Source organism: Tachypleus tridentatus, chromosome 8 (assembly GCF_004210375.1).
Source record: "Tachypleus tridentatus isolate NWPU-2018 chromosome 8, ASM421037v1, whole genome shotgun sequence".
Classification (NCBI taxonomy): Eukaryota; Metazoa; Arthropoda; class Merostomata; order Xiphosura; family Limulidae; genus Tachypleus; species Tachypleus tridentatus.
The window spans coordinates 118,922,674-118,950,410 of NC_134832.1; the positions used below are offsets into that span (position 1 = coordinate 118,922,674).

The 27,737-nt window shown below is 29.4% G+C and overlaps 1 protein-coding gene across 9 annotated transcripts; it reads left to right on the forward strand.

The window, feature by feature from the left end:
- Positions 1–94: 94 nt before the first annotated feature.
- On the forward strand, positions 95–26,690 carry LOC143223328 (uncharacterized). 9 transcript variants are annotated; one of them, XM_076451178.1, is made up of 13 exons: positions 466–634; positions 2,715–2,828; positions 4,127–4,278; positions 5,657–5,772; positions 6,729–6,778; positions 7,164–7,227; positions 7,613–7,692; positions 15,026–15,082; positions 17,547–17,628; positions 18,492–18,616; positions 20,076–20,136; positions 21,845–21,943; positions 22,945–26,690. In XM_076451178.1, exons 3-13 carry the CDS (start codon positions 4,250–4,252, stop codon positions 23,244–23,246), a joined length of 1,065 nt encoding a protein of 354 aa, XP_076307293.1. In that variant the 5' UTR covers positions 466–634; positions 2,715–2,828; positions 4,127–4,249; the 3' UTR covers positions 23,247–26,690. The 9 variants fall into 9 exon arrangements, with proteins under 9 accessions (XP_076307295.1, XP_076307298.1, XP_076307297.1 ...); XM_076451179.1 differs by lacking the exon at positions 2,715–2,828 and adding an exon at positions 3,519–3,583; XM_076451180.1 differs by lacking the exons at positions 466–634; positions 2,715–2,828 and adding an exon at positions 95–235.
- Positions 26,691–27,737: the final 1,047 nt, after the last annotated feature.

The following is a 27,737-nucleotide window of genomic DNA, read 5'->3' on the forward strand; positions in this document are numbered from 1 at the left end:
TTTAAAGCATGTCAGAATCAACAACAACAAAAAAATTATAATCTGAATAGAAACTCTATTATTCCAAACTAAACGTAAGGGTGGGCTTTTCTTCATCAGTGGTAAATCTGACATTTACGTATCATAAAGAAAAGCTACGCTGGCAGAGCATTCGATTTGTTGTAATTTGTGTTTTGTTTCATCAACTTGTTGGCTATTCCAGACAATGAACTAGTAATTCTTGGAATTGAACACTGTATGTGCGTGTTTTTTGTTGTTTTTTCTTTCGAAACGATATTCAGATATTTTTAGGTTTTTACTATATTATGTAATTGTTACAAAGCTGAGAACAATTTTAAACTTTAACGTTTAAAATAATAGGCTGTGTGTTTCATACTGTTATTCCTTTTGGTTCATCTTGAGATTGATTGACATTTTGCTTTTACGTAATATATTATATATATACATATGTGTGTGTGTGTGTTTATCTTCCTTTAGATAATGTCAATGAACAAGAAAGTTGTGTAGACGTAATGTCCAGTTTTTATTCTTGATGTCTTTGAGTCAGGCTTATAAATAATGTCAAGTTTAAATTTTACTTTTTGACAATCCAGTAATTCGTAGTTAGTAAAATTATTTAAGAAATTTTATTATGGTAATTGTTTACATATTATGTGGTTCTGATTTGTATATTTGTACTTCAGTGTTACCGTAACGGCATTAGTATTTTGTCGTACTACTACTAGTAACTATGCATAGACTACAAAATATTTAGTACTATTAAAATTTATATATAGTACTCCTACCATTGTATCTGAGAATCTATTAGCTATTACTGTGATGTGTCTCGTGAATGGGATTGTAGTGTACTGTTAGTGTTAATTTCTAATAGACCTAGGCCTACTTGTACTTTTTCTTAATACCATTAGCGCAGAGCTACAGATCTTCTGTTCGTTTCCACAATTAGTACTATGACAGAGTTATTTCAGTAGAAGAAAAACATGTTATGTGGTATAGGTTCTACATTACATTACATTTTAGAAGAAATTCTCTTAAAAACTATTTTAATAAAGGTAGTTTTTCAATTAAAGAGATTTATAAGTACATTTGTGTTGCATTAAAATTGAAAAAAGTGATGGATTTTCATCATAAGCATAAATTTTAAATGCACTATAAATTCCCTTAACAAGCTTAAACACCTAAATCACATTGTCTTAGTTTTTTCTGTCTTTTTTTTTTTTTCAATAGAAAAAAGATCTTAACCTGCCCTTAAAGAAAGGGCATTAAATTATTGGAAAGTGCTAAAAAAAGCAGAATACTAGGATATAAATGTTGTTATTCAAGGTTAGGTGAGGTCACTGACTTTAAAATTAAGAGAATTAATAGTGTTGATGCTTTATCTGTCTTCTATTTAATGGTGATAATGACAGGAGAAGGATACATAAATTTTAGCTGGGTAGGAGTTATCTTCAAATGGACAATTTTATTTTATGACTGACAGGGTAGTTGATGTTTGGAATGAGTTGCCTTTATATTTGTTGAATGCAATTAATTTAAGGGAAGAAACTTTTATTTACAGCAAGGATTTTAAGCTTGAAGTGTAAGTTATTTTGAACCAATTACTGTGGTTGGTTGGATTTTGCTGAAGAACCTGTAAGATGAAACATCTGTGTAAATACATTTTTACTACAGAAAGGAAGTGTTTCTTTTTGATGAGGTAATAAAAGGGTATGGAAATTTGGAAATGTCATATCTACTTCTGTGAGAGATACACTGGTATTGTGGATAAAAAAAAATATTGGGAGTTGTCTAATTAATGATAAATCTATAACATCTTTTGCTAACCGCTCAGCTGTGGTAACTAAAAAGCAAGAGAATTATTGTTTATGATGGTAAAAATTTTGAATACAACAAGAAGATTATTGTAGCCTTGTACAAGACTAGTTAGGCCTTGTTTTGAATACTGTATGCAGATGGGTCTATTTACTAATAGAAGTATATAGAAAACTTGGAAAGAGTACAGAAGCATGCTCCTGGAGTATTTCTGTTTAATGTCATTTAAAATCTTAGGAAAAGTGCAGAGTTTTGTAATTGTTTTCTCTGTAGTTCAAATTAACAGGTTAAATTGAACTGGAGAGCAGAGAAATGGATTTTTCCTTGTTTCTATTTTGACATATAGTCTTCCTTCCATAATTGAAAGTGATGTACGTATCAGTTAGTAAATAAAACAAAATGGGATAGAAAGATAATCATTACAAAAGAATGAAGAGATACTTTACTCAGGTGTTCAAAGTATTTAGAAACGTAAACAATTTTATGTTGGGTTATCTATTCAAGTAGTAGAGTGGAAGGGTTGTAAGTACAGATTTAAGTGTCAGAGTAATAGGTTTAAGGATTAGAAGCCTCAATACAAGTTTGTTTTTTAACAAAATCTTTCTTTGCTGATTATAACCTCATAAATTGATTTTTGTGATTATGCATTTGTGTAATTAATTTGAGTTGTTTTAAAATTTTGTTTGAAAGGCTATGTTTAAGTTTGATTGAAGAAGTAAACTTAGATAAGGAAGATTTTTTACTGTTGTTATTTATTATATTTTTTGGATGAAAGGTGATGTCAGTATATCAAAAAATATTTTGTTACCTTGCCTTTGATTATTTTTAATTGACATATTAGTGGTTGGTGGTGAAGAGTGCTACAGCAAAATGGGTGCAAGTTTGTTCTTTTTTGGTTATAGCTCCATGTGATATATATGCTGACTCTTCCATCTTGATGCATAAGTATTTATGATCAGAGATGCTACTTTTCATCTGGGTTTAGTGTTCTACTTTTTTCACCTTTCATATCTCTTGTATGTATATTGAGCTTCTGTGTTTTTATAAAACAAAATATTTTCAGTAATAAGCCATCTTGAACTTGTGCATTTCAAATATTCACTGTAGCTCTTCATTTTAAGTCAGTTAAATCTGTAATTCAGACTTTACTATTTTTCATCTGTATCATGTTTAGGCTTAGAAACACATGTGAGGTGATGATAGTATTTTGTACCTTGAGATAAAACATTGCATAATTAAAGGGTTTAAACTGTATTTAATCAACAGTCTTAAATACACATGTAGTGTTTTAATACCGAGCAACTTCATCTGTGTTCCCTTCTAGATATGATACTACTTTATATAATTTTACTTTCATTAAACTTAATTGTTTAGAAAATTAATACAAGCAAAATAAATTTATTTAATCATTCATAAATTATTTACATAAATTTCACCAATATTTTCTGTAGTTGTGTAAGATTCATGTGAAAATATGTTTACAAGTGGTTCTCATAGCATTCTTAGCTAGTGTATTTTGATGAACTTGAATTAGGTTTTTACTTTTTTAGTACCTTTATCAAGTTATGAATATTCCAACACTTAATATAATGTTGCTTTACACAATTTTACATTCACTTTGTTCTTTGGGGATTTTTATGTATCATGCTTAAATATAACTTGTTTACTTTGCACAAGCATATTTATACTTTTTACATTTGGTTTAGATGCAAGAAAAAGACAGTGAAGAAAATGTGTTTGATCCATCAAAGTTACCTTACATCCTAAAAATGTTAATATAAAACTTTATATTTTTAAACTAATTTAATTATAACCCATCACATCCACATACCAGTTCAAAAAATGTTAAAACAACTAAAGCTAACACCATAGACCAGACTATTAGGCAAGTTGTTATACAATGACAAGCTTATTTAACTGGAAAATATTTTGGAATAATGAATATACATCTATTCCTCTAAAGCTATTCAACTTAGTATTTCCAGTCTTTTCCACTGTATGTTAACAGTGTAATAAAAATATAATTTGACCCTTCAAGTAATATGGTGTGTGATTTTCAAGTAAAATTGCTCTAGAAGTGAAGGTTCATTATTTTGAATTGATTTATTAGAAACAGCTAACAAAGTATTCAAATATAAATGATGAAGAGCATTTGGTTTAATATTTGATTAGTTAACAGTTACTAGGATGACAAAAATGTTGTATCAACTTTTTGATTTGATAAAAAATTTAGTAGATCAATTCTACATTATTAAAGGTTTATAATAAGTGCTCTATGCGTGTATTTTGATCCATTTTTCTTCTCTGTTATTAGACATTTATAAACAAACATTTTAACACATTGTAAGACTTCTGCAAGACACTTCAAGCAAAGACTATGACAACTGAGCTCTGAGTTGCAGGTTTTTACCCTTACCTACCAGAACACCAACTAGATATGGAAAGAGCAAGCAAAGCAATTCGCCGGTAACATTGTTTATAGTATTGATTATGTGTTGCACATATCAAATGGTTTGCATCAGTTGTCAGTCTTAATGATTTTGCTGATTTTCTAATCAATGAACAACTGTAGCTGTAACAGATAATGTATTGAAATAATGCCAGCATATTAGAACAGTTACCATTGGTATAAAATAATTTACACAACAAAAAGATGAAAAGAATGGTGGCATTCATAGATATTTTACTGTTAGTATTGAAAGTATTCTCATTATGTGTTATGTTTTTGTCCACTTATGGTAATGTTAAAGAGGATGCTCAAACACTGCTAAACATCGTATTCATATTATTAACAACGCGAAATAGGAAAGAAACTACATTATCAACATTTTCAAATAGTGAAGAATTTATTAAACAAAATTTATAATACTTTAACAAAGAAAACCAAAAACCTTTGGAATAATTTGGGAATTGCAGACATACTTCATGGATCTTACAAAAAGTTATAATTTTACTGAAGATTATTTTCATCCAAGGAAGTTTAAAAGTTAAGAAGAGTTGACCTCATTATAGAGCTGTTTATATAGGAGCTGATGGGCCAGGCTTGAACCTCTGGAATTAAAAAAAAATATTTGCTACTCTTTAAATAATATGCATTTTTATCTGTAAATGTACAGCTTTCTTTTAAATGTAGAATAATGTTGTATGAGTCAGTCGTAACACTATGCCTCCTCCAGATGCAGCCTAAAGTAGTTTAATTGCTTAGGCTATTGTCATTAATTTTGTTATTGAAAACTAAATATTTGATACAGCATTTTAAAGTGACAATGTAACAATCAAAGAACAATATGTAGTATTTGTCAGCGATTTAAAAGATGTAATTTGTATATGTGAAATTAAGTAACAGAATATCTGTTGCTGTAGAGTTATTTGTAAAGAATTAATATTTTAAATGCAAACTCAAGAGTTGTATGAAATATTCTTACACCAGTTGAATATTATAGATTAGTAATGGACTTTTTCAGTTTGTTTTTCTGTAAGTGATCATATGTGTTGTGTTGAAAGTTTGAATTTTTCAAACTTTTTTCTTCAAATCTTTGAATATTCTATTCACTTAGATCAGTGAATTATTTTTAAATTGTAGTTTAATGTGTATGAAAATTACTTTGTTTAAGAATTTAATTGGGAGTGAAAACCATCTTATTTGGTATTAGCATTATATATAATATTGGAAAACTTGAATTGTATTATGAATACTGTGGGATAATTATTAAGTAAAGATTTATTTTAATGTTGTGCCACTAAGTGAGAAAATGAAATTATCTACTAATACAAATTCAAAATGCATATGAACTTGCACTTTAGGTTTTTATCTATCATTAATATTGATTATTGCATTTTTCAGGGGCGGTGTTCGTTTAAAATCACTAGGTGGTGGCCATTCAGAGCTTCATATGGTTATCTCTGAAATGAAAGATGTACAACAAGCAGCCAAACTGTTTACAACTGCTCAGAATTCAGGTTTTTGAATATTTGTTAAATGCTACTCAAAATTCTTTTATTTTGATATTAACTGAGTAAAATAGTTTTAATACTATTTGGTCTGACAGAGTGAAACTGTATTACTCACCACCAGAGATGTTTTATACAAGATAAAAGGCTCAGAATGATTTCATTAGATCTTTGATTTTAATCTTGAATTTATCAATTTAAACAACAAATTTTTGCCTTTTATATAACTTTCATCATGTGCCACCAGGGACTGCTAGCAACAGGATATATGACATAATTATAGCGATTTACTTATACATACATATCAAAATATTTGGATAAGGAGGTGTTTCTTTTCCTTATTTTTACAACTTGAAAATAGTTCATAAGAGACAAACTATTAGCGTATGTAGTATTTACTTTATATAGTTTTATATGATTCAAAACAATTTAAAACTGTTTACTCCTGTTTTAAAATTTAAGTAAATAATCATTTCAAAATTTGAGTGTATGCAGAAGAAAGGGTATTTTTCTACCTTTTTTGAATTTTGTGATCTTTACTGGCACTAAAAAACCTTCGGTAATAGAGTACAATATTCAGCAACTATAAATGTAGTAAATAGGATTTTACACAGTTCTAGGTTTGCTCATGTAACATGACATCTATGGATCTTTTTCTTTGGGAATATGCAAGAGTATATTGTCTATGAGATTACAGGTCAAGTCTTTAAAGCCGAGGATAGTAGGTGTTATCTAGACAGTGACCCCTACCCTAAAATGCTGTATTACAGGAATTTAAAGAAGAGAACACAATTTTGTCACAAACATTATTAGAGATATAGTTAAGTAAAAACCAAGGACAACACTATCAAAAGCATTTTATAAATAGTAATTTATTTATATATATATATATATATATATATTGTGACTCAGTTTGAGCCTCAGTTACTTAAGTTTTGTATAACATTTCCATTTATTCCATTCAGCTGCTCAGGATATGACTTCATGGGCTGCAGATGAAAACAGGGCTATTCAGGTGTGTATGGTCTGCAGTTACGAAATGTTTTAATAATTGTGCTGGATGTTTTATTGTACAAAAAAAAATATAATTATTCTAACCTTTAAATAGAACTGTAAATTCAATGATTACTTGCATTAAAGGAAGAGAAAAAAAAGTGTTTAATGCCTTAAGAGAACATGTAAATATTTGTAACATTAATTAAAAGTAAAATAAATTTCTAAAAAAAATAAAATTAACACTCGCATTTGTCTTTAACACACACTTTTCTATCAATTTTAAGGATATTTATATACTATGTAATATTAATTGAAAGTAAAAAATGAAATTATACAAATTCCAAAGTAAAATTAACAAACAGTCAAATTTTTCTTGAATTTAACACTTTTCCATCAACTGTAAGGATATCATGAGCCATCTAGCTGAGCTGAACAATTTGTGGACAGATGTGCAGAAAGAATTTACAGGTGAGTTCATTAGGTTTTTTTTTATAAAGGAACATTTAAATTTACTTCATGTATTCATTATTTATAAGAATTGATGGATATTCTTTATTCATTGTGTTACTCTATTTCCTAGCTTGGTTTTACAAGCTATTTTTAATATTTCTCTTCGAATATTCTTTTCTTATAATTTTAGTACAATCTGAATTAAAGTGCTGCTGTGTTTGTAGGTGTTTTTATGAAGAAGTATTGTCATACATTTATTTGTAATAAAAGCTTTTGCAGAGGTACATGACCTAATCATGATAAAATATGTTAATGGTTTCATAACAATTTAATAAGCTTGTGAGAAAACAGTGTGTGTGTTTAAATGATTGTTTAAATTTCTGTTTTTACTGGTTGTTTTTAGAACACCTGAAAAACTTTAAACATCAGTTTGAAATGATTTTGGATGGAGAAAAGCAAGTTGATAATGCTCGTGCTCACCTGGTAAGTTGGGCTGTATGTGGTCTCTGTTTTTAGTTCAAAGATCACATTTTGATTTTAGCTACTTGCACTAAAGTCTATAAGTAATTCCTTTGACTTGTAAAGGTAATTTAGTCACTCAGTAATCAGTTTGTTTTTACATTTGGTTATATTTTTATAATTTTTGTGTTTTATAAATATAAACATTGATTGAAGAACAACAAGTTACACACTTACAGTGAAACTGAAAGCAGTAAAGGTAATTAAATATACTTACACCCATTTAACCGTTCATCCCATCAAGGTTGCTTCTTACTCACTTCCAGGAAACAACCAAATCATTTAACCAAGTTTATTTTATCTTTTAAGCCTTAAATAAAGGCTAAAACATTATCTGTTCTCTTTAATAGCTGGTTGGAACGTATATGTTTGGGTTTGTTTAGGCACATCATCAGTTGCATACTGAATAGTTAGAACATCGTATCCCATGCCCAACTGAAGTAACTAATCATACATGATTCATTCCTCCAAACTAAGTATGTAAGTAAATCTTCCAATATGGTACTTTCCTCTATTCACAAGATTACTCTTGTTTATTCTGCCTTTTGTATGCAAACTTTATTTAAACATGCCACAAGTATTCTGTTCCTCTCTACTGGACTAACTTGATTCCAATATGTCACTCAGATAAATTATCATGCATCTTCTTCACCAGTAAGAGTATAGTACACTTGCATAATGCACGTGACTCCCTGTGTGCATCTATACCAAATTATCACTTCTTACGTGGCAGCATTTGAGTTCAGATATGTTCTTTTGTTTGTTTATTGCTGCATGTTTGACTTTGTTTTCCTCGCAAAGAGTTTATTTTTCAACTTAATTTGATTTATCAGTTAATTTGTTTTATTTCTCCACTCGTGTTTGGTTCAACCTTTTTCCATCTGTGTTGTAAGTCACAGCGGTGGTACATAGGATTGTTCCAGTTCTGTCTTTAGCTATCCTTAGTTCTCTTTTCTTACAGAGATGTTATTTCCATTTGAATGGTCCTAGCTTGTTTCATTGTTGGGGGAGTTAATTGTCTGATTGACATTCTTTTGATACTGGATATTAAGTTCTTGGATCTGTAGCTCAGAGTTAATCCTTGTGTTATATCCACGAATCAGAGTGGTTCTTAATTCCATGGTTCTTGGGTTTGAGGTGAAGATCGTATGATACTCGTACTACCCTCGTGTGAATGTCAGTACCCTGTGAGGATGTTTCTGGACATAGTTGACTTATCAAGTATGATCAACCTTACCCTAGCCACTCTACACCTAGGGACACATTCTTGTTTACTCACTTTTCTCACTGTGGGATTGATTTACAATATCTTTCTCTGGTTAGGATCACTCTGCTGCCATATTCTTTCCTACTCAGGTGTTCTCCTCCCTCTTTCTTACATCCCACCCTTCCTCCCCACACACTTCTAGTGCTTCCATTTTCTGCCAAACTTTAAAAGTAATAGTTCAGTAGACACGCATAGAGGGAGTCACATGTGTCATGCGACTACACTTTGCTCCCGTTGGTGGAGAAGTGATGGAGGGTTATCTACATGACAGATGCATTGGAATCACTTGGTTCTAATAGGAGGGAGCAGAAGGCCATGTGTAAAGAAAAACGTTTGCATGTAGGGGGCATCAATGAATGCAAATAGCTTATAGTGTGGGAGTATGGGAGTACCTATCTGAAATGTACTTTTGGTATAGGAAAATTGAAATCTGTGATAGGAATGAACATTTATTTTTTGATTATTCAAATTCCCAGTAGAAATAAACACCATTTAGGATGAAGTGTGTGATAGCTTTTGTCTATGGCTGACATAAAATAAACTTGTACAAAAATTCCTTGTTATTTTTATGTTAGCTATTTTGATTCTGTTTCTTTTTGGTTTAGTATGTGCACAACACCAGTAAATGCTATGAAGGTTAATAAATTATCCATGTTGTTATACTTTCAACAGTGCATCATATTGTATAGCCACACCTCTTTTAATGGCCATTTTGGATGACTTTGTAATGACTTTTGTCCCATAGTTAGAAGGTCAGAAAAATGTTTAGAGTTAGATAAATTTGTCTACTTTATGCATGTAATTAGTCTGTATTGTTTGGTGCATTATATAAATAAATAAAAATTAAGTGTAATGCTATGATCAGTATAAAAACAAATTATGGTTAACTCTTTGACAATCGAGAACAAGAAAAAAGAAGATTGGTTAAGTATTTTATTTCTTGTTTTTCATGTTTATTCTTTATGTATAATTATAAAAGTAACTTAACTGTAAAAATAGGAATCTTTGTAAGTTAGTTAAGATAAGAATTAAGTAAAATAAGTAATAATATAATAAAAATATTTCACAAGGTATGCACGGGAGCTGCTTTTCGTAGTTGTAATATCTCATGGGTAATATAATTTGATAGTGTTACGTGATCTGCATGTGCCCTGAATGATTTACAACTTACAATGACATGGATAGTAGTTAAACCAAGTTTAAAGGGCAGTAAAATATTAAAATTTAATTATAAATAGATGTATATCATTATGAACTTAGAACTACTTAGGATAAATTAATTTACAATTTGAAGTCACTCCAGAAAGAAAAAAAGGGTAATGTAGTTTTATTTCAATTTTTATTTTGGTGGCTACGAGGTGTGTAAAATTGACCAATTTCATTTCGAGATAGGTTAGAGCAAATAAAAGATAAACTATGACATTTTACTGAAAAAAATCCAAAACATTTGAAATGCATTTAAGAAGTCTTAGGGATCACACAGAGGAGAATTGAGATTTTTGAGATGAAGAAATATGCTTGTAATTTTAACATGAAAATTGATTTGTACACAGACTATTTAAACCAAATGCTCAATATATATTTATGGACATGATTTTTTATACGTTACAGACTTATAATATTAACTGAAATACTGCAAAATTTTGTGAAGATACATGCACTACATTGAAAGGTAGAAGTATTAAATCTGAAAATACTTTTAAATGAGTTAAAAGAGATCATGTGTTTGGTCATACAGACCAAGCCCATATTGAAAGAGTTGAAACTATTTCAAACTACTACTAGGCAGTAGCATAACAGGAACAACATAAGCTTATATATATAGAAAAAAAAACACCCATTGTCATAACTCTGAGATACAAATGTTTCCAGTAAATCGAGCAAATATTTCTAAACTTCTTGGTAATTGGGGTAACTGTACATTATATAATAGTGAGTTTGCTTTCCTTCTGGGAAGAGTCCACATCAAATACTGTGTTCTCAGGGTATCTACTTGTAAAGTAAAATTTTCACTGAAATTATAACATAAGAATTACATACTTTAAAAATTTCAACTTTTTATACTGTTTAACTTCAGTGATAATAGCTTTGCAACAAACGTCTGCCTTCTATATAAAAAAAAAGAAGAACCATTTGAGTATTTACTACCAGAAGAATTATGTTCCAACTAAAATTTAGCTTTAAATATTGGTTCATTTTACTTTAATTAAAATTTCATTGACAAAAAATGCCCCCTGTGATCTTCTGCCTTCCAAGAAAATTTAAAACATAAACACATTTTAGAATGTATTTTTTTGCAGTATATTAATCATAAGTTTGTTGATCTAAAAACTTGAGCATTAAGGTCATTTTATTCATTTTTGTAAGCTGTCTGTGAGGTCACAATAAAAGCAATTTGGTGAATAACTTAATACCATGTTTTATCTAACATAGATCTTCCCAAACAATACCTTTTAAAATAACATACAAGTTATTCTAAAATGTTGTACAGTATATTAACACAGTATTTATGACAAGTAATTAAAGTGATGCTTATTATATCTGTGTTTAAGACTGTGCTAATCACTCAGTCTTTGCTTTCTCTTTATAAGTAAAGTACAAATTAATTTTGAACCTGTAAGTCTATATGGAAGAAATTCCTGTCTAACAAATGAGGCAGAATTAGAGTTTTACATGGGTTTAACATAATGTTATCTTTGCATGGTCTAACAAAAATAATGCTTATAATATATACCTGCAAAATGTCTGTACATCTTGCAGTACAATGAACCACTCTCAAGGTGGAAGTATTGTAACATGGATACAGGCTTGATGAGAATGACAAAAGTTCTTGAAGGCATTTCAAACACAACTATATGTAACCTGCCATACTCTTTTTAACAGTGACAGAAAATAATCACAACTTTGAGCATAATGCAGAACCTAGGAGCTGCCAAAGAGACATGGTTTTGTGTATTGGTTTTGAAAAATAAGTAATACTCCGTGTAGAGGATCACATTATTAAATGGTGTCTGACAATGGTAGTAAGGTACTCATTTGTAAGAGTTCTTAAACAGTGGAATTGTGTAAAATTTTGACACTCTAACTTGACTCCTCTAACAACTACAAGTAACAACTTCTTTTGCATGTTTGAACTTCCAACTTTATATGTGGAACAATATTCAAGTTAGAGATAAAGATGTTGGTGGCTGCCAAAGTTTGTTCTTCACCTTACTGTACCATTGATTTTCCCTACAAGAATAAAGATTGTTTTCATAAAATTCCAAGACATTGAGGACTAAAGAAGTAAATTTTAAATATACAAAGGAATAGAATTTATTAGTTTCATAGCCTCGAGTATATATAAACAATTAGGCAGCTGGTTAATTGTGTAATATCAAAATTTCAATACAATAAATATTTACAGTGTTATCATTTCAGTCGTTGTGTGACAGAATAGTTAGAAACTTCATTTGTATGTAGCTTGTAGTAGTTTTCTCATGGTAAACTTTCCTCACAAACAGTAAAAACAGTTCCATAAAGAAATGTTTACATTTGTTACTGTGTGATACAAAAGTTCATGTTCAGGTTGTTATTCACTGTTTAGATTAGGGTTAGAGGGATTTTTGGTAGCTAGGCTTGTTTCTAAGTTGTAAATGTGGTAAATAAAACATTTATTTTCATCTAATGAAACTTTCAGTTTTTATTACACTATAATGTTTCCTCTTTCTCTTTACTTCAACAAAATCATTGGGATCAATGTTATCTGGTAGCAAAATTTCCATTTAAGAAAACAATACAATTAGGAAAGTGTTTTTCATTCTTCTGACTTCATGTTTCTTTATTCTCAGAATATTTATTTTTTGGGTGTCCACAGAATAAAGTTATTAAAATCTCTGCCTATAATGTGTAGTGGATCTTTCATTTGATAAAAAATAAATATTTATTTATTTTAGGTTAAGATTTCAATTTTTCATAGTCCAACAGAAATTCTTTGTCTTTCTAGAAACTTCAATTAATGACATACAGTCAGCACTTTTGGACACTTCTAACGTTCAGTTATCCCTGATCTGTCTGTCTTGCAATATTCCAAGTGTTTGTTTTCTACATCCACAAAGAGGTTTAAATCTTTGATAGTTACACCTGATGTAGTGGTGTAGATAATAATTCATTTCATTCATTTTACCTACCATATTCAACAGATGGTTTAGGTAGGCCAACATAATATATTTTGAGAGACAGATATTGATGTTTATCTTACCTTGCATTCAGATGTGAAGCTGGGAGCCTTTTGCCTCACTCCTTTTATCGTTTCCAGTTTCTATTCCGTCCCTATGTTTTACTCTTCATGTTACTCCTAGCCCCCTTTAATACCTGCCATTATAAATTCAGTTTTTATTCATAGCTATTTTTTCTTTGTCAAATGATATTTTTAAGTGTTTGGTCCATAGTCATAATTGTTTGCTGACAACTTTATACCACTGAGAAAATTCCCTTTTATTTTTCTTTACTTCTGGCATCGTCAGCTGTCCTCTTGGATGAGATCACTGTAACACTGTTTTTGTTGCATGTTTTTCGACATAATACATGATCTCTTGTAGGAAGAAGATTTCTAGGCTAGTGTGCCACTTGGGTTTCAGTTGATATGATATACAAGCATTTTGTTATTGCTAGCAATATTCATCCCTACTGGGTGTACTTATTTTCCACCAATAAACTGTGTAATGATATGTATGTGTGATTCACAAAGTTAAATTTTTATATAAATGTGCTTACATCAGCCATAGATCTTGTGAGAAGAGAATAGGGCATTTCTAAGATATTGCTAGTTTTGTTGTTGTAGCTGATGAACAAAAATAATTCATTTTTCATGGCTTACAAAGCTATGATGTAGTTTCAGGTCACCTGTGAGATTTCTAAACATTGACATTTTCCTCTTGTACCATATTATGCCTCTATTACTTTTTCAGGCAAATTATTTTAGATTTCAAGAAATATTTACCATTTTAAATATTATCACTAGTAATGTTGCAGTATTGTAGTGTAGTTTTTGACCATGTATTTAACCTTTTCAACTAACTGGCCACAAGGCACTTTTTCCAAAACTGCCTTATAAACATTTGAATCACCATTACTAGTTAGTGCCTTATAACCTATTGTATGCATGAATTTATTCTTACACACATCTTCTGTAATAATACTGGGTTCTATGTTGGAATTCAATTAATCCCAGTTACAGTAACATTTGTTCTCATTTGTTGCTGTTCCCCTGTTCCCAGCTGTGTTACATGTGCAATAATATTTGTTTTGAATGGTGAAAAAAGTATCTTTCTTGTGCAATGAATAATTGTGATTATGATTCCAGTATTAGAAGTGTAACAATGACCACAACTTCTTGTTTCCTACCCCAACCAGCAACATCAAACACTTATCTGTGGAATGCCATCAGAATCTGTATTTTTTACTATTCTTACTTTTCATGTTATTCTACTTGCAACTGTTTCCAGTCTTCCTTTATATGAAAGAAGTTGATATGAAAATTGTAATAATCTATATCCAGCAATATTAGACAATGCACAATATTTGTTCATTTGTTGACTAAAATTTAGTTGTCAAAACTAACATATTTATTATCATAACCAAAGAATTGTACAAAATTGTAATATTTACCAAACGTGTGTATTTCATTGTTGCATGTAATGATTGTTTTTATAATTTATCTGTATGAAACAAAAGTAAACTGTTTTATTATTATTGAAAACTCAAGGTAACAAGTTTGGTTGTACTAAAAATGTATGAAGTGTCTCAAGGGAAGAATTTTCACTAATATATTCTTCAGTAAGAAAATTTCACTTTCTTTTATGAGATTTTAGAGCAATATGAAATGTGGCCTAAATCAGACTAATTCCTTTAGTAAGTTATTTAAATTTCAGCTGTTATAAGCTTGCATTCTATGTTAGATGTTGAAGTAAAAGATGTTTTCAAAAGAATATAATATTTATTTAAGATTGATATGTAGTTTGTTAGGACTAACTGATTTTCTTCTTCTAGGCCCAATGTGAACAACGAGAGTTAAGAATCAAAAAAGAATTGAAGAAAGCTGCAAAGGTTAATTTCCTCTTTGTTTGTTTTTTTGTGAAATCTTTTTATAAGCCTATTTAATATGACAAATATAATTTTAAAAACCATATCTCAAAGTATCATTCTGAAACTCAGTTGAATTATAAAGTGCATTCAGTAATTTTAAATTTCTGTGGAAAATGTTTCACATATGTAACAAATGTTACAGAAATTTTTATTTATTCTTTTGTTTTGTACAGTAAGAATCTATTTGTATACATTTTTAAAACCTAGTTTTTAAATATATTTGTAAGAATAAAATAAATGGCTTACTAAACATTCTAAGTATCAGCTTTTAGTTTAGTGTTTTGGTGCTGTTGAACTTCACTGTTAAATTTAGCTAACATAAATGATATTAGATACAAAAAGTAAGCAAGTCTGATAAGTGAGGAAATTTGTATGTGTGTTACAAAATGTCACAACCAAGACCATTGATGCTAATCTTCAAATAATTTTAGTAATAAAAAAAGATGTGACTATATAAAGCACTACTGAAAAAGTTTGGTTACTTTTACCTTCAGGAATATTTGTTTGTATATGTTACCTTTATTAATATTTACACTACTTGAATTTCTTAAAGAAAAACACTTTGGTCTTATCATAGAAATTGTTGCCTGTGTTTTTAGGAGACTGATTAATGTGATACATCCATTATCAGGAAATAACATTTTTCTGTTTATACTGTTAATAATTTCTTTTAGTAATGTCATATAGACAACAAAAGCTTGAATAGGATACCAATGCTAACATCTGAATGTACATTAAATACATTTATGAAAGAAATTATTTTTGTGCTGTCAAAACCTAAACCTACATTGCTTAAAATGACTCATTGCAATACAGTACTATGCAAAAGTGTTAGAACAAAGTCAAATATTAGATTTCAGGCTACTTTCAAAGAACAATAGAATGTAAATACAGGTAGAATATCAACATTTTATTAATCTTCATAGTTAGTACAACAAAAATTCATTCAAAGTGCTTGAGTTCAGCAAACAATTAATATTTTGTGTGTTCCCTTTTAGCTTTAATAACTGCAAAAGATCTTTCAATTATTATTGCAATGTATTTAATTAAAGTGTTATTTGGGAATTTACTCCAAATTTTTCTAATACACTCCCATAAAATTTCTTTAGAAGTAATATTTGATTTGTCAAGTTTTTGATCTATCAAATCTTGGGTCTGCTCAATTGGGTTAAAATCAGGGCTCTTTGGGGGCCATTGCATCATTTGAATAACCCCAGCAGCTTCTTTCTTAGCTAAATAATTTCTGCATAGGTTGAGTAAGTGTTTGGGATCATTATTTTCTTGGTAATAGAATTCTTTACTAATTATATGAAAACCACTGGGTATATTATGATGATGAATCAGTATCTGGTAGTACTTGTGCTGGTCCATTATACCATCTATCTTGCAAATATCTCCTGTTAGCAGAGGGGGGGGGAATTACACTTCCTCCACCATGCTTCATAGTAGGTGTTATGCATTGAGGTAAGTATCTTTCACATTTCTTCCACTGGAGGTACAACCTACACTTTGAACCAGATATTTCAAACTTGAACTCATCCATCCATAATACCCTTTTTCAATCCTTTCTTTTTGTACCTTCTAGCAATATTTGGAGATTGAAGTTAAGGTTTTTTAACTGCTATATGATCAAATATTCCATTCTTTTTTAGTCTTCTTGCTACTGTAGATCTGGACACTTTTCTGTCATTTGGTACATGGTAGTTTATTTTACATTTGAAATCAGTGACAGTCTTTCTTCTGTTCTGAAGGCTCCCTGAACAAAGATACTTAACATCAGTATCACTGAGTTTAGTTGTTTTGCCTCTTCCTTTTTTAGTTTCAAATTCACCTGTGTTGGTTTCACATCTAGGGTGTTAGTGTTAAGTACACCCTAGATTGTGAAACCACATAAAGCTTTTATGTGAACTCTCTGCTCTACTGAATATTCTCTATGCTTTTTGGGCAATAACATGACAACAAAACTTTATATTGTGTCAAACACTGATTTGATCAATGTTTATTTCTGGGATGCTACTAAATTGATTTCTTCTAGCACATACCAGTACCAAATGCTAACTTCTTGCTAGTTTCTTTCTGTATAGTTAAGAAACTATATAAGATCCTAAGTTTTATCAGTATGTTCATTCAAGCAGAATGCTTATGACATTCCTTTGGTACAACTGTATGGGATTTTAAAAGAATGATAAGTATTCTCACCCTGACTCATTCAGTGATCAGTGAAATATTAACATAGCATCTAAATTTACATTCTGTAATAGTGTGGAAGAATTAGCCCCATAAAATAAAGAATGACAAAATATTGTCTTGTCCAAACACTTTGCACAATAGCATATATATAACTTAAATAAAATGAATAATTTTCCTAAACTCATGATACATCTATAGTTGTTAAATGGTTTGTGACTGTATTTGGTATCTGTAGAAAGCCACAGTTGAAGAAATCAATAACTTGGAAATTAAGCTGTCTCAAGCTGAAAGAGCAAAGGATTTGGCTCAATTAGAAGGTAACAAAATTAGTACAAAGATAGTGTATTTATAAAGCTTTTATATCTAGTTGTACTTTCTTCAACTTTTTGTCGGTAAAGAAAAATGAAAGGTGTGACATTCTGTTTTTTATACTACTTACTCTGAATTAGACCAGTGTGAGAGAAACCATTGTAATCCATGGCTAATACAAAACTTAAGACATTAATGAAGTTATTTTTCAAACATAGAATTTTTTTTAACCTGAAAGTTTTATTAATAAGTTATTTGGTTTTCCATATACACACTTTTATATTTCCATGACTTACATAAAACTTTATTGATTTTTTTGCTGCTAGCAACTTTTGTTTTTTTATTATATGGAATAATATGATTGGACTCAAGAGACACAGATGTGTTAGTTTGTTTTGGTGGTACTGTAGCAATTGTATAACTTTCTCTGAAATTTTACTTATTAGTGAGGACATTTATCAGTGTATAATGTAAAAATCTGAGTTACAACAAAAATACAGTCCTTTACAATTTGAACTTTATATATCTGTACTTCATGAGAACTTTTGTCTTTCAAGACTATGTTGCAAAAGAATAAATTTTGCTTTTGTTTTTCTTGTTAAAATAAATATAAAATGTGTATATATATGTATGTGTGTGTGTGTATTCTAGTGTCTGTTACTAACAAACATTAGGATAAAAAATAGTCCAATTGTGGTACAAAAATATTTTGATGAACATTTATATTTTTTGATTTTATAGAGTGCATTCACATTTAGCATTCTTTTGAAATTAGGCTTAAATGTATTTACTTTAACTAAGCCTTGATTTTTATTGAATAGATTATAATGCTATAAATCAAATTGCTCCTGGAGAATATCTTTTATTACAGTGATGGAACGTGTACATAAAAATGAATCTGTGAAACTCATAAGATTGAAAGAAGGACTGATGAAGGTTTCTGATGCATACTTGGAGATGTCCAGTAAATGTTCAATCATTTTTGATGCTCAAAAGGTGAATTAACTCAAGTACCTTAAATTCTTGTATTATATCATAAAATACTACTTAATTTTGAAAAGAGTTAAACAAGGTAATGATAATATATATTTGAGCAAAATTAAATAATTTACATCTGAATGAAGTTAAATGAATAAACACAATAATGAGGAGGGACTGAGTTAAAAACAGCAAATCCCAACCTCTGATTAATCATGTTGTAACCATAAAATATTCAAGCCATAAACCAAAACACATTACCATGAACTTTTTTTTCAAAATACACTGCACATTTTAAAAATAAAAAGGGATCCTAGAGTACAAGCTACAATGTAGGATTATAAAATGTGTCCTAGGTTTTGGAGATGACTGTGGAAGTAGGACCCACATTGCAGTGGGGATACACCATCTGTCAATCTTTACCTCCAATTTGCTAGTCTCGCATAAGAAAACTAGAAATTGGGAGAGAGAGATGTGGGTGCTCAAGCCTACAACATCCCACACCTATATCAACCTTCTGCAGACAGTTGTGGGAATGTGACTGCTCTCCCAACCTAGAATAAGAAAAAAATGAAAAAAATAAATAAAAATGAAAATAAGGTACTACCATTTGGGGGGTAAGAAAGATAAAACTTACCTCTTGAAATTAGCATTCCTGCATCCAATATGGTAGAGGCACTAATTAACACATCAGCAAAGTGATAGTTTACTGTGACTGTCGTGTTTTTATATGTGGCTTAAGGTGTACATCTGCATGAAGTATTGCCAAGTTCTTAGATTATCTATTTTTAACTAAAAATTTTTAGTAATTTCAATAGAATTTCTCTGATTTTATTTTCTTTTTATTTATTTAGTACATTTGTGTATTTATTACAGAATAATTTAATAATTTTATCTAAATTTTTTTTATTAAATCCATTAGCTATTACTTTCCATATCAATATATCAACATTGTGATTTATTACAAATTTTACAATATCTGAATAACTGCAAAGTTATAATGTTTTTAATAGATGGGTATGGCACATTACTATCTGAGGAATTTTTATTTATTTTCCATAAATTGGAAAATCCAAAATTTTTTTATCAATTTTTTTTAATAAATAAATTATATTTTTTATTTTACAAATTGAATTAATATAAGTAATAGGATGAATAGTATTTAGAACAGGACATGTGAGACATCTTTTGCTATTACATTTTATTATATTAGTGGCAATGTAATTACTGTAACCAGCTAGCTAGGCTAAATTATAGTTTTAAGTTTAATATCAATCAAGAAGGTGCTTTATGGTACAAGAAAGTAAGTTTATGGATAATAACTGTTTTTTGCAGTTTTGGTTGTTTTTAATATTTTGTATTGATAGGTTTTCTTTTATTGGGTTTAATATAGTTAATTTGTTTGAATATAAATGTGATGTTTTTTATTGAAAAGATCAGATAAAGTATTTCAACTAAACTGTTTTTTGTATTCCAGGAGATATCCCATTATGTTCCAGATGTTCATGATAGAGACTTAAAAGAGGTCAAATACACTGGTAGGTAGAAACTGAAATACTAAAGTGGTACTGATTTTAAACAAATACTTTTATTTCTGTGGTCTGAGCTTCAGTTGTTTGTTATGGATTTGATAGAGTTATTAACCATAGGTTTGAGTGTGGCCTACTGGTTAGTTTATCAGCCTAGTGATCCAAGAGTCTTGAGTTTGAAATATGGCAATACCAAATATGCTTCACTTTTTCACTGTATGTGTATTACAAGTGTGATAGTCAATCGCACTATTCAGTTAAGTAAGAGTAGCCACTTGAGGTAGTGTGTGAAAAAATAGTTGCCTTTACTCTGGTTAACTGTTCAAAATTAGGAGTGGCTATACTGAACCCCATAGAGTGTTCTTAAAATGATGTTTTGGTTCATATTGTGTCATTTGAATACATTTAATAATCATTAAATAAAATCTGGCCTTGAATTAGTGAAATTGTAAATTTTCATTTATTTTAAATTATAAGTTATATTTATTTCTGTAGATTTAATCTAGATTATTAATTTTTAGTTTACTTTTGTGGTAGTTTCAGCTGATACAAAATGCCTTATTAGCAATTAATAGTAGTTCAAACCTATAACTCATTGATATAGCACTGACTGTTTATGTGACAGATCTTAGGCTGGATTCAATCCAGAAAAAGTAAAAAGACTGCTAAAGGAAAATGTTACTTTTAACTAGTCTATGTTATTTAGGTTTATTGATATCCAACATATAACCAGAAAAGTTTCAGCAAAATTTCAGGTTTGGAAACGTCACTGGGATAATAATTTGAACACACAGAGCAAAAAAACAAACAAACACACCAATGTAAAAACAAAATGGAAAGATACAATCATACAATATGTAAGTGTGTGTGTTTCACTTACTTGGATGGCTTCCATATTTTACTAAATGACTACAACTAGGTGCTGGAGTTGGAGAAATATTTCCTAAGTATGGTATTCCACAGTCCACAAATGCTTAAATTAATGATTATTCCAAATAAAATTTTCAAGAGAGAAGGACCATGATTCATATTACCTTGCATATCTATATCCCCTTTTAAAATGGGCTTGCCTTGGAATCACATAATTACCCTGGTACAAGCTTTACTGAGGTAGGTGATGATAATGCTGTGTGTTACTTTTATCTAAACAAAGGGATTAGTATATATTTATACAGAAAACTTGAAACTATTTAGAAACATTAAGTGAGTATATATATAATTAAAGATATTCTTGACTAATGATGGAAGAGTGAAATTATCTTAACTATGATACTGCATTAAGGTTCTTTAGTTCAATAATCTTGAAGGTTTCATTTCAGTAGTGGATAATATTTTGTATTGTAACAATTAAGGTTCATGATATATTAGCTGTGGAGAGAAACTTGAGTTTGCTACTTGATAAATTACCAAGTGATAGGTAATGTTATTTTTATTGGTTGTAGAAATTAAAGATTCCTGTTCAGTTGCTGTTGAGTTTTATTGCAAGAGTATTATTAAGATATGGTTTTGTTAAATCATGCTTTTGTTCTTCGTACTTACCATGTGGTAAACATGTAAAAACTACATTTTTTTACCATCTCAAACGTAAATAAAATATAAATAACACAACACTATTCAAAATTTAATTATACAAAAAGAAGTCAGTTTTCTTCTGATTTTCCTTGTTCTCATATTTTTCTCCACAACATTATTGTAAACCTATTTTTATCTTCTGTAGGGTCAGGATCCACTAAGTTGGCAGTAATTAAAGCTAGAGAAAAGGTTTTACAGTATAGGCAACATAACTATCGCCTCCTTCCGTGCAGTCCCTCCATAGGTAATAGTTTCTGCTGATGTAGTTAAAAAAATTTAGGTTTTTAATTTTTTTAGAAAATGTAGTTAAAATATACGAGTGCAGTAGTTTGTTGTAATTTGGTTTATAACTTTTGTATTGAACTTCGAAATATTTGCTTATCATTATCTTATATTTACACTTTTTGTTTTTGTAAGTGCTTGTTTAATGTTACATTTTTCAGCAAATTGTTGTGTTTAGTTGTAGAACGTGCAACATTGGTACATTTTAAGTTGTTGCTTGTATGTCCAGTAAGTTTCAACAATATTTTTTCCTTGGTAAGTTAGTGCTTCAGATGTCTGTTCGGAAAAAATATACTGAAAAGACCAGTATATAAAGATGGAGTGTATTTAAAAATTAAAATACACTAAAAACAAGTTAAAAAAAAATTCTGCTCTTGAATCTCTAGTTTCAACTTGATACATGTATTTAATAACAAAAAATGTTTTTTAATCAAGTACTTAATATTTTTAAATACAGTAAGGAGAAAATAGAACATTCAACATGTGTTTATAAGAGAGATTTATATATTTAGTTTACTTTTATACTTTTTGCCCTGTTTCAGAACAAAATTTATAATGATAAAGGAACAAACCATACTAATACCTGACATAAACATTGTAGAAATATATCTGAGAGAAGTTCTTTAATGTAATTGTATAAATTAAATACAATGTAAGTACATTTAAAGCACAAGATATGAAATAACTGTTGCATGGTTTGTGTTGGTAATTGTTAACTAATGTTTCTTTAATACATATAAACAACCTTAAATATATAACAAGCATATCTACAATTTCAATAAACTTTAACTTTATCATACAAAATCAACATAAAAGGCAAAGTCATTTTGAGGGTTATCTCCCCATTTTTTATTTGTGAAAAGGGTACTTTAACTTCTAGTGAAGGAATGTTTAACATTTGTTTATTTTGTACATTAGATATATATTGTTCTTTACAAAGTTACTTGTACCTATTTTTCATAGAAGATCCTCCACCTCCTTACACATCAGGGTTTTGTAATACAAACACTAGCAGGCTATATGATGGTGATGAATCTTCAGTGAATAATCAACTTGGTAACCAAAGTATAGTGCAAAGACAACGTGCAGTGCCATCTGATTCTCTGTCTTCATCTGATACATCATACATTGCCTGTCTTCCTTCAGAAACGGTCGAACAAATCTCACCAGTCTGCTCTCCAACACAGAACTCTGACATACAGTGGGAAACAGAGAATTGTTACCCAGATGATTTAGCTGAAGCTCTTGGGGCTGCCAAAATTTAACTATTAAATAGGAACCCAAAGTGGAACAGTATGGTGTCTGTGATACTCTTAACACATGGTTATGAGAAAGTTATTGTGAATAAATCTAGGAATTTCTAAAGGTATTACAGCACAGTGAAAACATAAAACTGTATGGTGGTGTGTTGTGTTTGAAAAAAATGTTTGTTCCTTTAATTGTTGTAATACCAGGTTCTCTTTCACAGCCACCACCCTCATCAGGTCTGGAGGCGTTAGTTTTCATGGTTTTTGTTGTGCAGTTTTATTAGAGAAACCCACAGAAAATACCCTTTATTTATGTGTACTTGAATTAAAAATGGCAAAGGTTGTAATTTGTCACAGAAAAAGTTTATATTTGTTAAGGAAAACATTTTATTAGTGTAATTGAACTTTGGAGAACCAGTGCTTAATGTATTTTAAGATTGTGTTGAAAATGTTTGGTCACTTGAAGAGGATAGAATTTGTGGTAACTTCATGGGTGAAAACATGAGCATATAAAGGGATATTTTTTTTAGAATTACTCTTTTTGTATAATTCTGATATTGTACAATTCCAAATATATAAAAATATAATGTTAAGAACAACTCTTAATGAACACATTATAATGTAAGAAAACTGTTTGTTACTCTGGATGTGTAGTTTATTTCTTGGTTTTTTTGCAGGTATTTAAATATGTGGGTGGGAAATAGAATGCATGAAAACTGTATTGTTGACACATGATATTTGATTGTTAATATTTTGCTTATTACATGACCATGTGTTTTCATAGATAATCATGTAGTTTTAAAATTATATATTTAAATATTCATTTTATAATACAATATTTTATACTTTGAAAGTTCTAATATTGTTAGCATAACCATTTCAATCATGGATAACATCATAATTTGTAAAATACATGGTTTTTAATTCATAGACTTTTCAGTTAGATTGGAAAATAAAAATATTTCTATATGTAATTCAAGCTAAGGTGGCTTACTTAAAGAATGTTCATTGTGTAATAAGTGCAAAATATCTCAGCAAGTAAATCCTTTATTTGCTTATTAATCTGTTCTTCTCAGTAGGACTAATATATGTGAAATTGTGTGGCAGTAACAAATTCTTGCAAGATTTCAAAAGTGGTAAAAATGTTTCTATATACTATTTCATACCATTTCTTCTACTGTTTTTGCAAGCACGTTAAATAATTTTATTAATCAGTAAATAATGTCTTCTAAGAAACCATCTAGTAGTATTAATTAGATAGTATATGATGAAGTAAAATTTTGTTTTTGTTTACTTGAAGGTTATATTCTTCTAAGGAATGTCCAGTGGTACAAATAAGACAGTATATTATGAGGTAAAACATATATATATATATTTTAAGTTAGAAATCATTTTATTTGCTTTAATTAATTAATTAATTTTGGACAAACAGTGAAGTGGAAACACTAAGTAGTGTAGTATAATTTCCATGATATAATGTCACTCAGGTAGAAAGAAACTTGGAAAAATAAAATATTAAGCTCAAATTAAGACTTGTAATTAGATCATTAATGGATTTTAACTGTTTAAAAGGGAATCCATTAAAAACATTTATATTTTAAATTATTAGTCTCTTCAGTTTTAAAGAACTGTAGTAAAAATATAAGAACAATCTTTACTACTGCTCATATTCTGTCACACTGGGACTGGATATGAATACTGTCAGTCTTCCATTCAGTACCACAATAGTTAAGAATTTTGTTTTATATGTTGAGAAACACGTTTTAAGATTTGTAAATATTATATATGAATGAAGTAATAGTTTATAACTTTTAAAAATTGTTAAAAGGATGAAATTCTTATTTGAATGAAAAAAAGCAGTTGCTATGTAGAATCTATCATGTATAAAATTTATCACACAAAGTCTGTTTCTGACTTCTTAAAAGGTTTGATTAATTTATATACTGTTATTGGAATAGTTTGTATTTCTTGTAGTTTCAGTTGTGAAAAAAACCAGTTTGACATTTATATCATTAAGACAAATCCAGGATAAAACCGACATGTATGAAAGAAATTATTTATTTCTAGGATTGTTGTCTGCAATATATCTTAATCAGGGTTAAAAGAAAAGATTAACAATTACTCTGTTTTACTGCTTGAGCTAAGTTATATTCAACACTGTTTATTAACAAGTGAACAAATATATTGAGATGTTTCTGTGACCAGACTGTATGTCATCAAGGAAAGTAACAATTTCCTATTACCAACAAAAATATATATGTAAAAACGGCTCGTTTGGGTTGAGAAAATTTTTTACGTAGAGAAGCGAACAAAGTTTCGACCTTCTTCAGTCATCGTCAGGTTTACAAAGACCGAAGAAATGTTGTTCACTCCTCTACGTACAACATTTTCTCAACCCAAACGAGCTGTTTTTACATATATTTTTCTCTACAGGTGGGTTTTTTTCGACATCACTGATCCCTATTACCAACAATTTAAACCAATTCTGAGAGTGGAAAAGTATCCATAAGGAAGTACGTGTTTGGGTAGCTTAAAAATGTAACCACTTTCCAGTTACGTTTTTTTTACGTATTTGATGAAGTAAACATTGTTTAATGACTGTTGACTCCTAGTGTTTCTTGTGGCTCCAAATATTTACAAACTATACCAAGTTTTGTTCTATATATATATATACATATATTTCCCTTTCTTTGGTGTATGCTGTAAATCATTGTTTTAAAGTCACCTTGAAATCTTAATAGATCTTATGTAAAAGTACAAAACGTATATACCATGAAAACTGAAGGTTTGAACAACATCAGCTCCCTCTAACTCTGTTTCACCCATGATCTTGTCAGAAGGATGGATAAGAACTGATGTTGCTGAAAGTCCTTTCTCACGATGGCTAATATAGGTTCTGTTACCTAATGTTTTCAAGTTAAAATTATCACACTGAAATATAATTAAAACCTGAGAACTACATGTAACTGGTTAGGCAGTTAACCATAAAATATGTTATTGAATGTAAATGTGAAGTTCCATATATAAATAAATAAAAATTACACCAATTTTCTAAGCTTATTAGGAAAAGGCTGTGAAGCAGTATTTGTTCATGTATTAATGTGGTTTTGTTATTAACATAAATAAAACGTACAAATTAATTTCTTTTCTATTATTAAAAATTGTTAGGCGCTGAAACCCATGACCTAGAGGACAACGGTAATTTTCAATATAAATTATAACATCAATGATTTTTGTTGCTGATTGTAGTTCTTAATATCTTGTCTAAGTTTTTTGCAAATCTAGTGACTTGTGTATATAGCAGTCTTAATACACTCTAAACTTAGAAATGTTTCCCTTCTATATTTGAACTAATTGTTTAATATTTTAAGAGAGAAGCATAAGAATTGTATATTTCTCCACGTAACTACGTCTTGAATATCATACCATTTTTGTGTTTATATAAAAATGTTGGACAAGGTATAGTGTTTTGTTTTCTGAGTGTATTTGTTTGCAATTATATTTGTTCTTGCAAGAGATGTTTGTACTTAGTATACTTAACAATATTTGTAGTAGAATCAGCAAAATTTTTAAAACACGATAAATGACACAAAAGTATATGTTGATTGTGTATTAACTTTATCTTTCATTTGAATACATGCACAAATTTCACATAAAATACATTAACGGTTTTGATGTCTTCGTATTGTAGTTGTATCATATACATAAAAATATATACACCGATATTTAATTGACTTTCAGATTTTGAAATGTTTGTTTTAAAATGTTGTCAAGATTTTATTATTATATATTAATGTCATCATACATAAAAACATGTACACCAACTGTCCAGTAACAAAATTTAAGACATATAGCTTTTATTTTAAAAAAATAACACATTTTGAATATTATGAAATGATACTATATATTACGTCATGATTACACACCGTAACGGATTGACGTTTCTTACCAAAATAGAAAAGTTTTAAGTGCGATCTATTTTATCTTTATTGGTTTTATTGTAAATATGCCCACGTGGATAAAGCCACGTTTTATTTAGAGAGAGATTTTGGCCATAAATAGGATAGACTTCAACAACAGGAAAACATTGTTACTAACTGTGGTACCCGTATCTTGGACCTAAATTACATAAATCCACGATTAGTGAAAGATTATCTCAGGATTTAAAAAGGTGTTTCCTTATATAATTATAAAAAGCCTATAAAAACAGCAAAACACAATGTGAAACCGTAAATTTGTGTGTGAACCCAACAAACTTTCATTCCAAATTAAGATTCATAAACAGGGGCGAAGTAGTGGTAAAAAAAACCACAAAAACACTCACAAAAGCTGCAAAATGCAAAACTTGAAAATTTGTGTGAACTTATTGACCTATATGCTAATTTAAACGATCTATGCATAGAACGTGAAGTATTTACATGAACATACAACAGACATTATTATTATATTTATATAGATGGCGACAGTGCATTAGACCCGCGTGTAACTTATTCGTGCTTTATATCTGAA

Coding starts and splice junctions, on each gene's coding strand:
- LOC143223328 (XM_076451180.1), top strand. CDS start 4,250: ATGGAAAGAGCAAGCAAAGCAATTCGCCG. Junction 17,629..18,491: donor GGATTTGGCTCAATTAGAAG/GTAACAAAATTA, acceptor CTTTTATTACAG/TGATGGAACGTGTACATAAA. Junction 18,617..20,075: donor TCATTTTTGATGCTCAAAAG/GTGAATTAACTC, acceptor TTTGTATTCCAG/GAGATATCCCATTATGTTCC.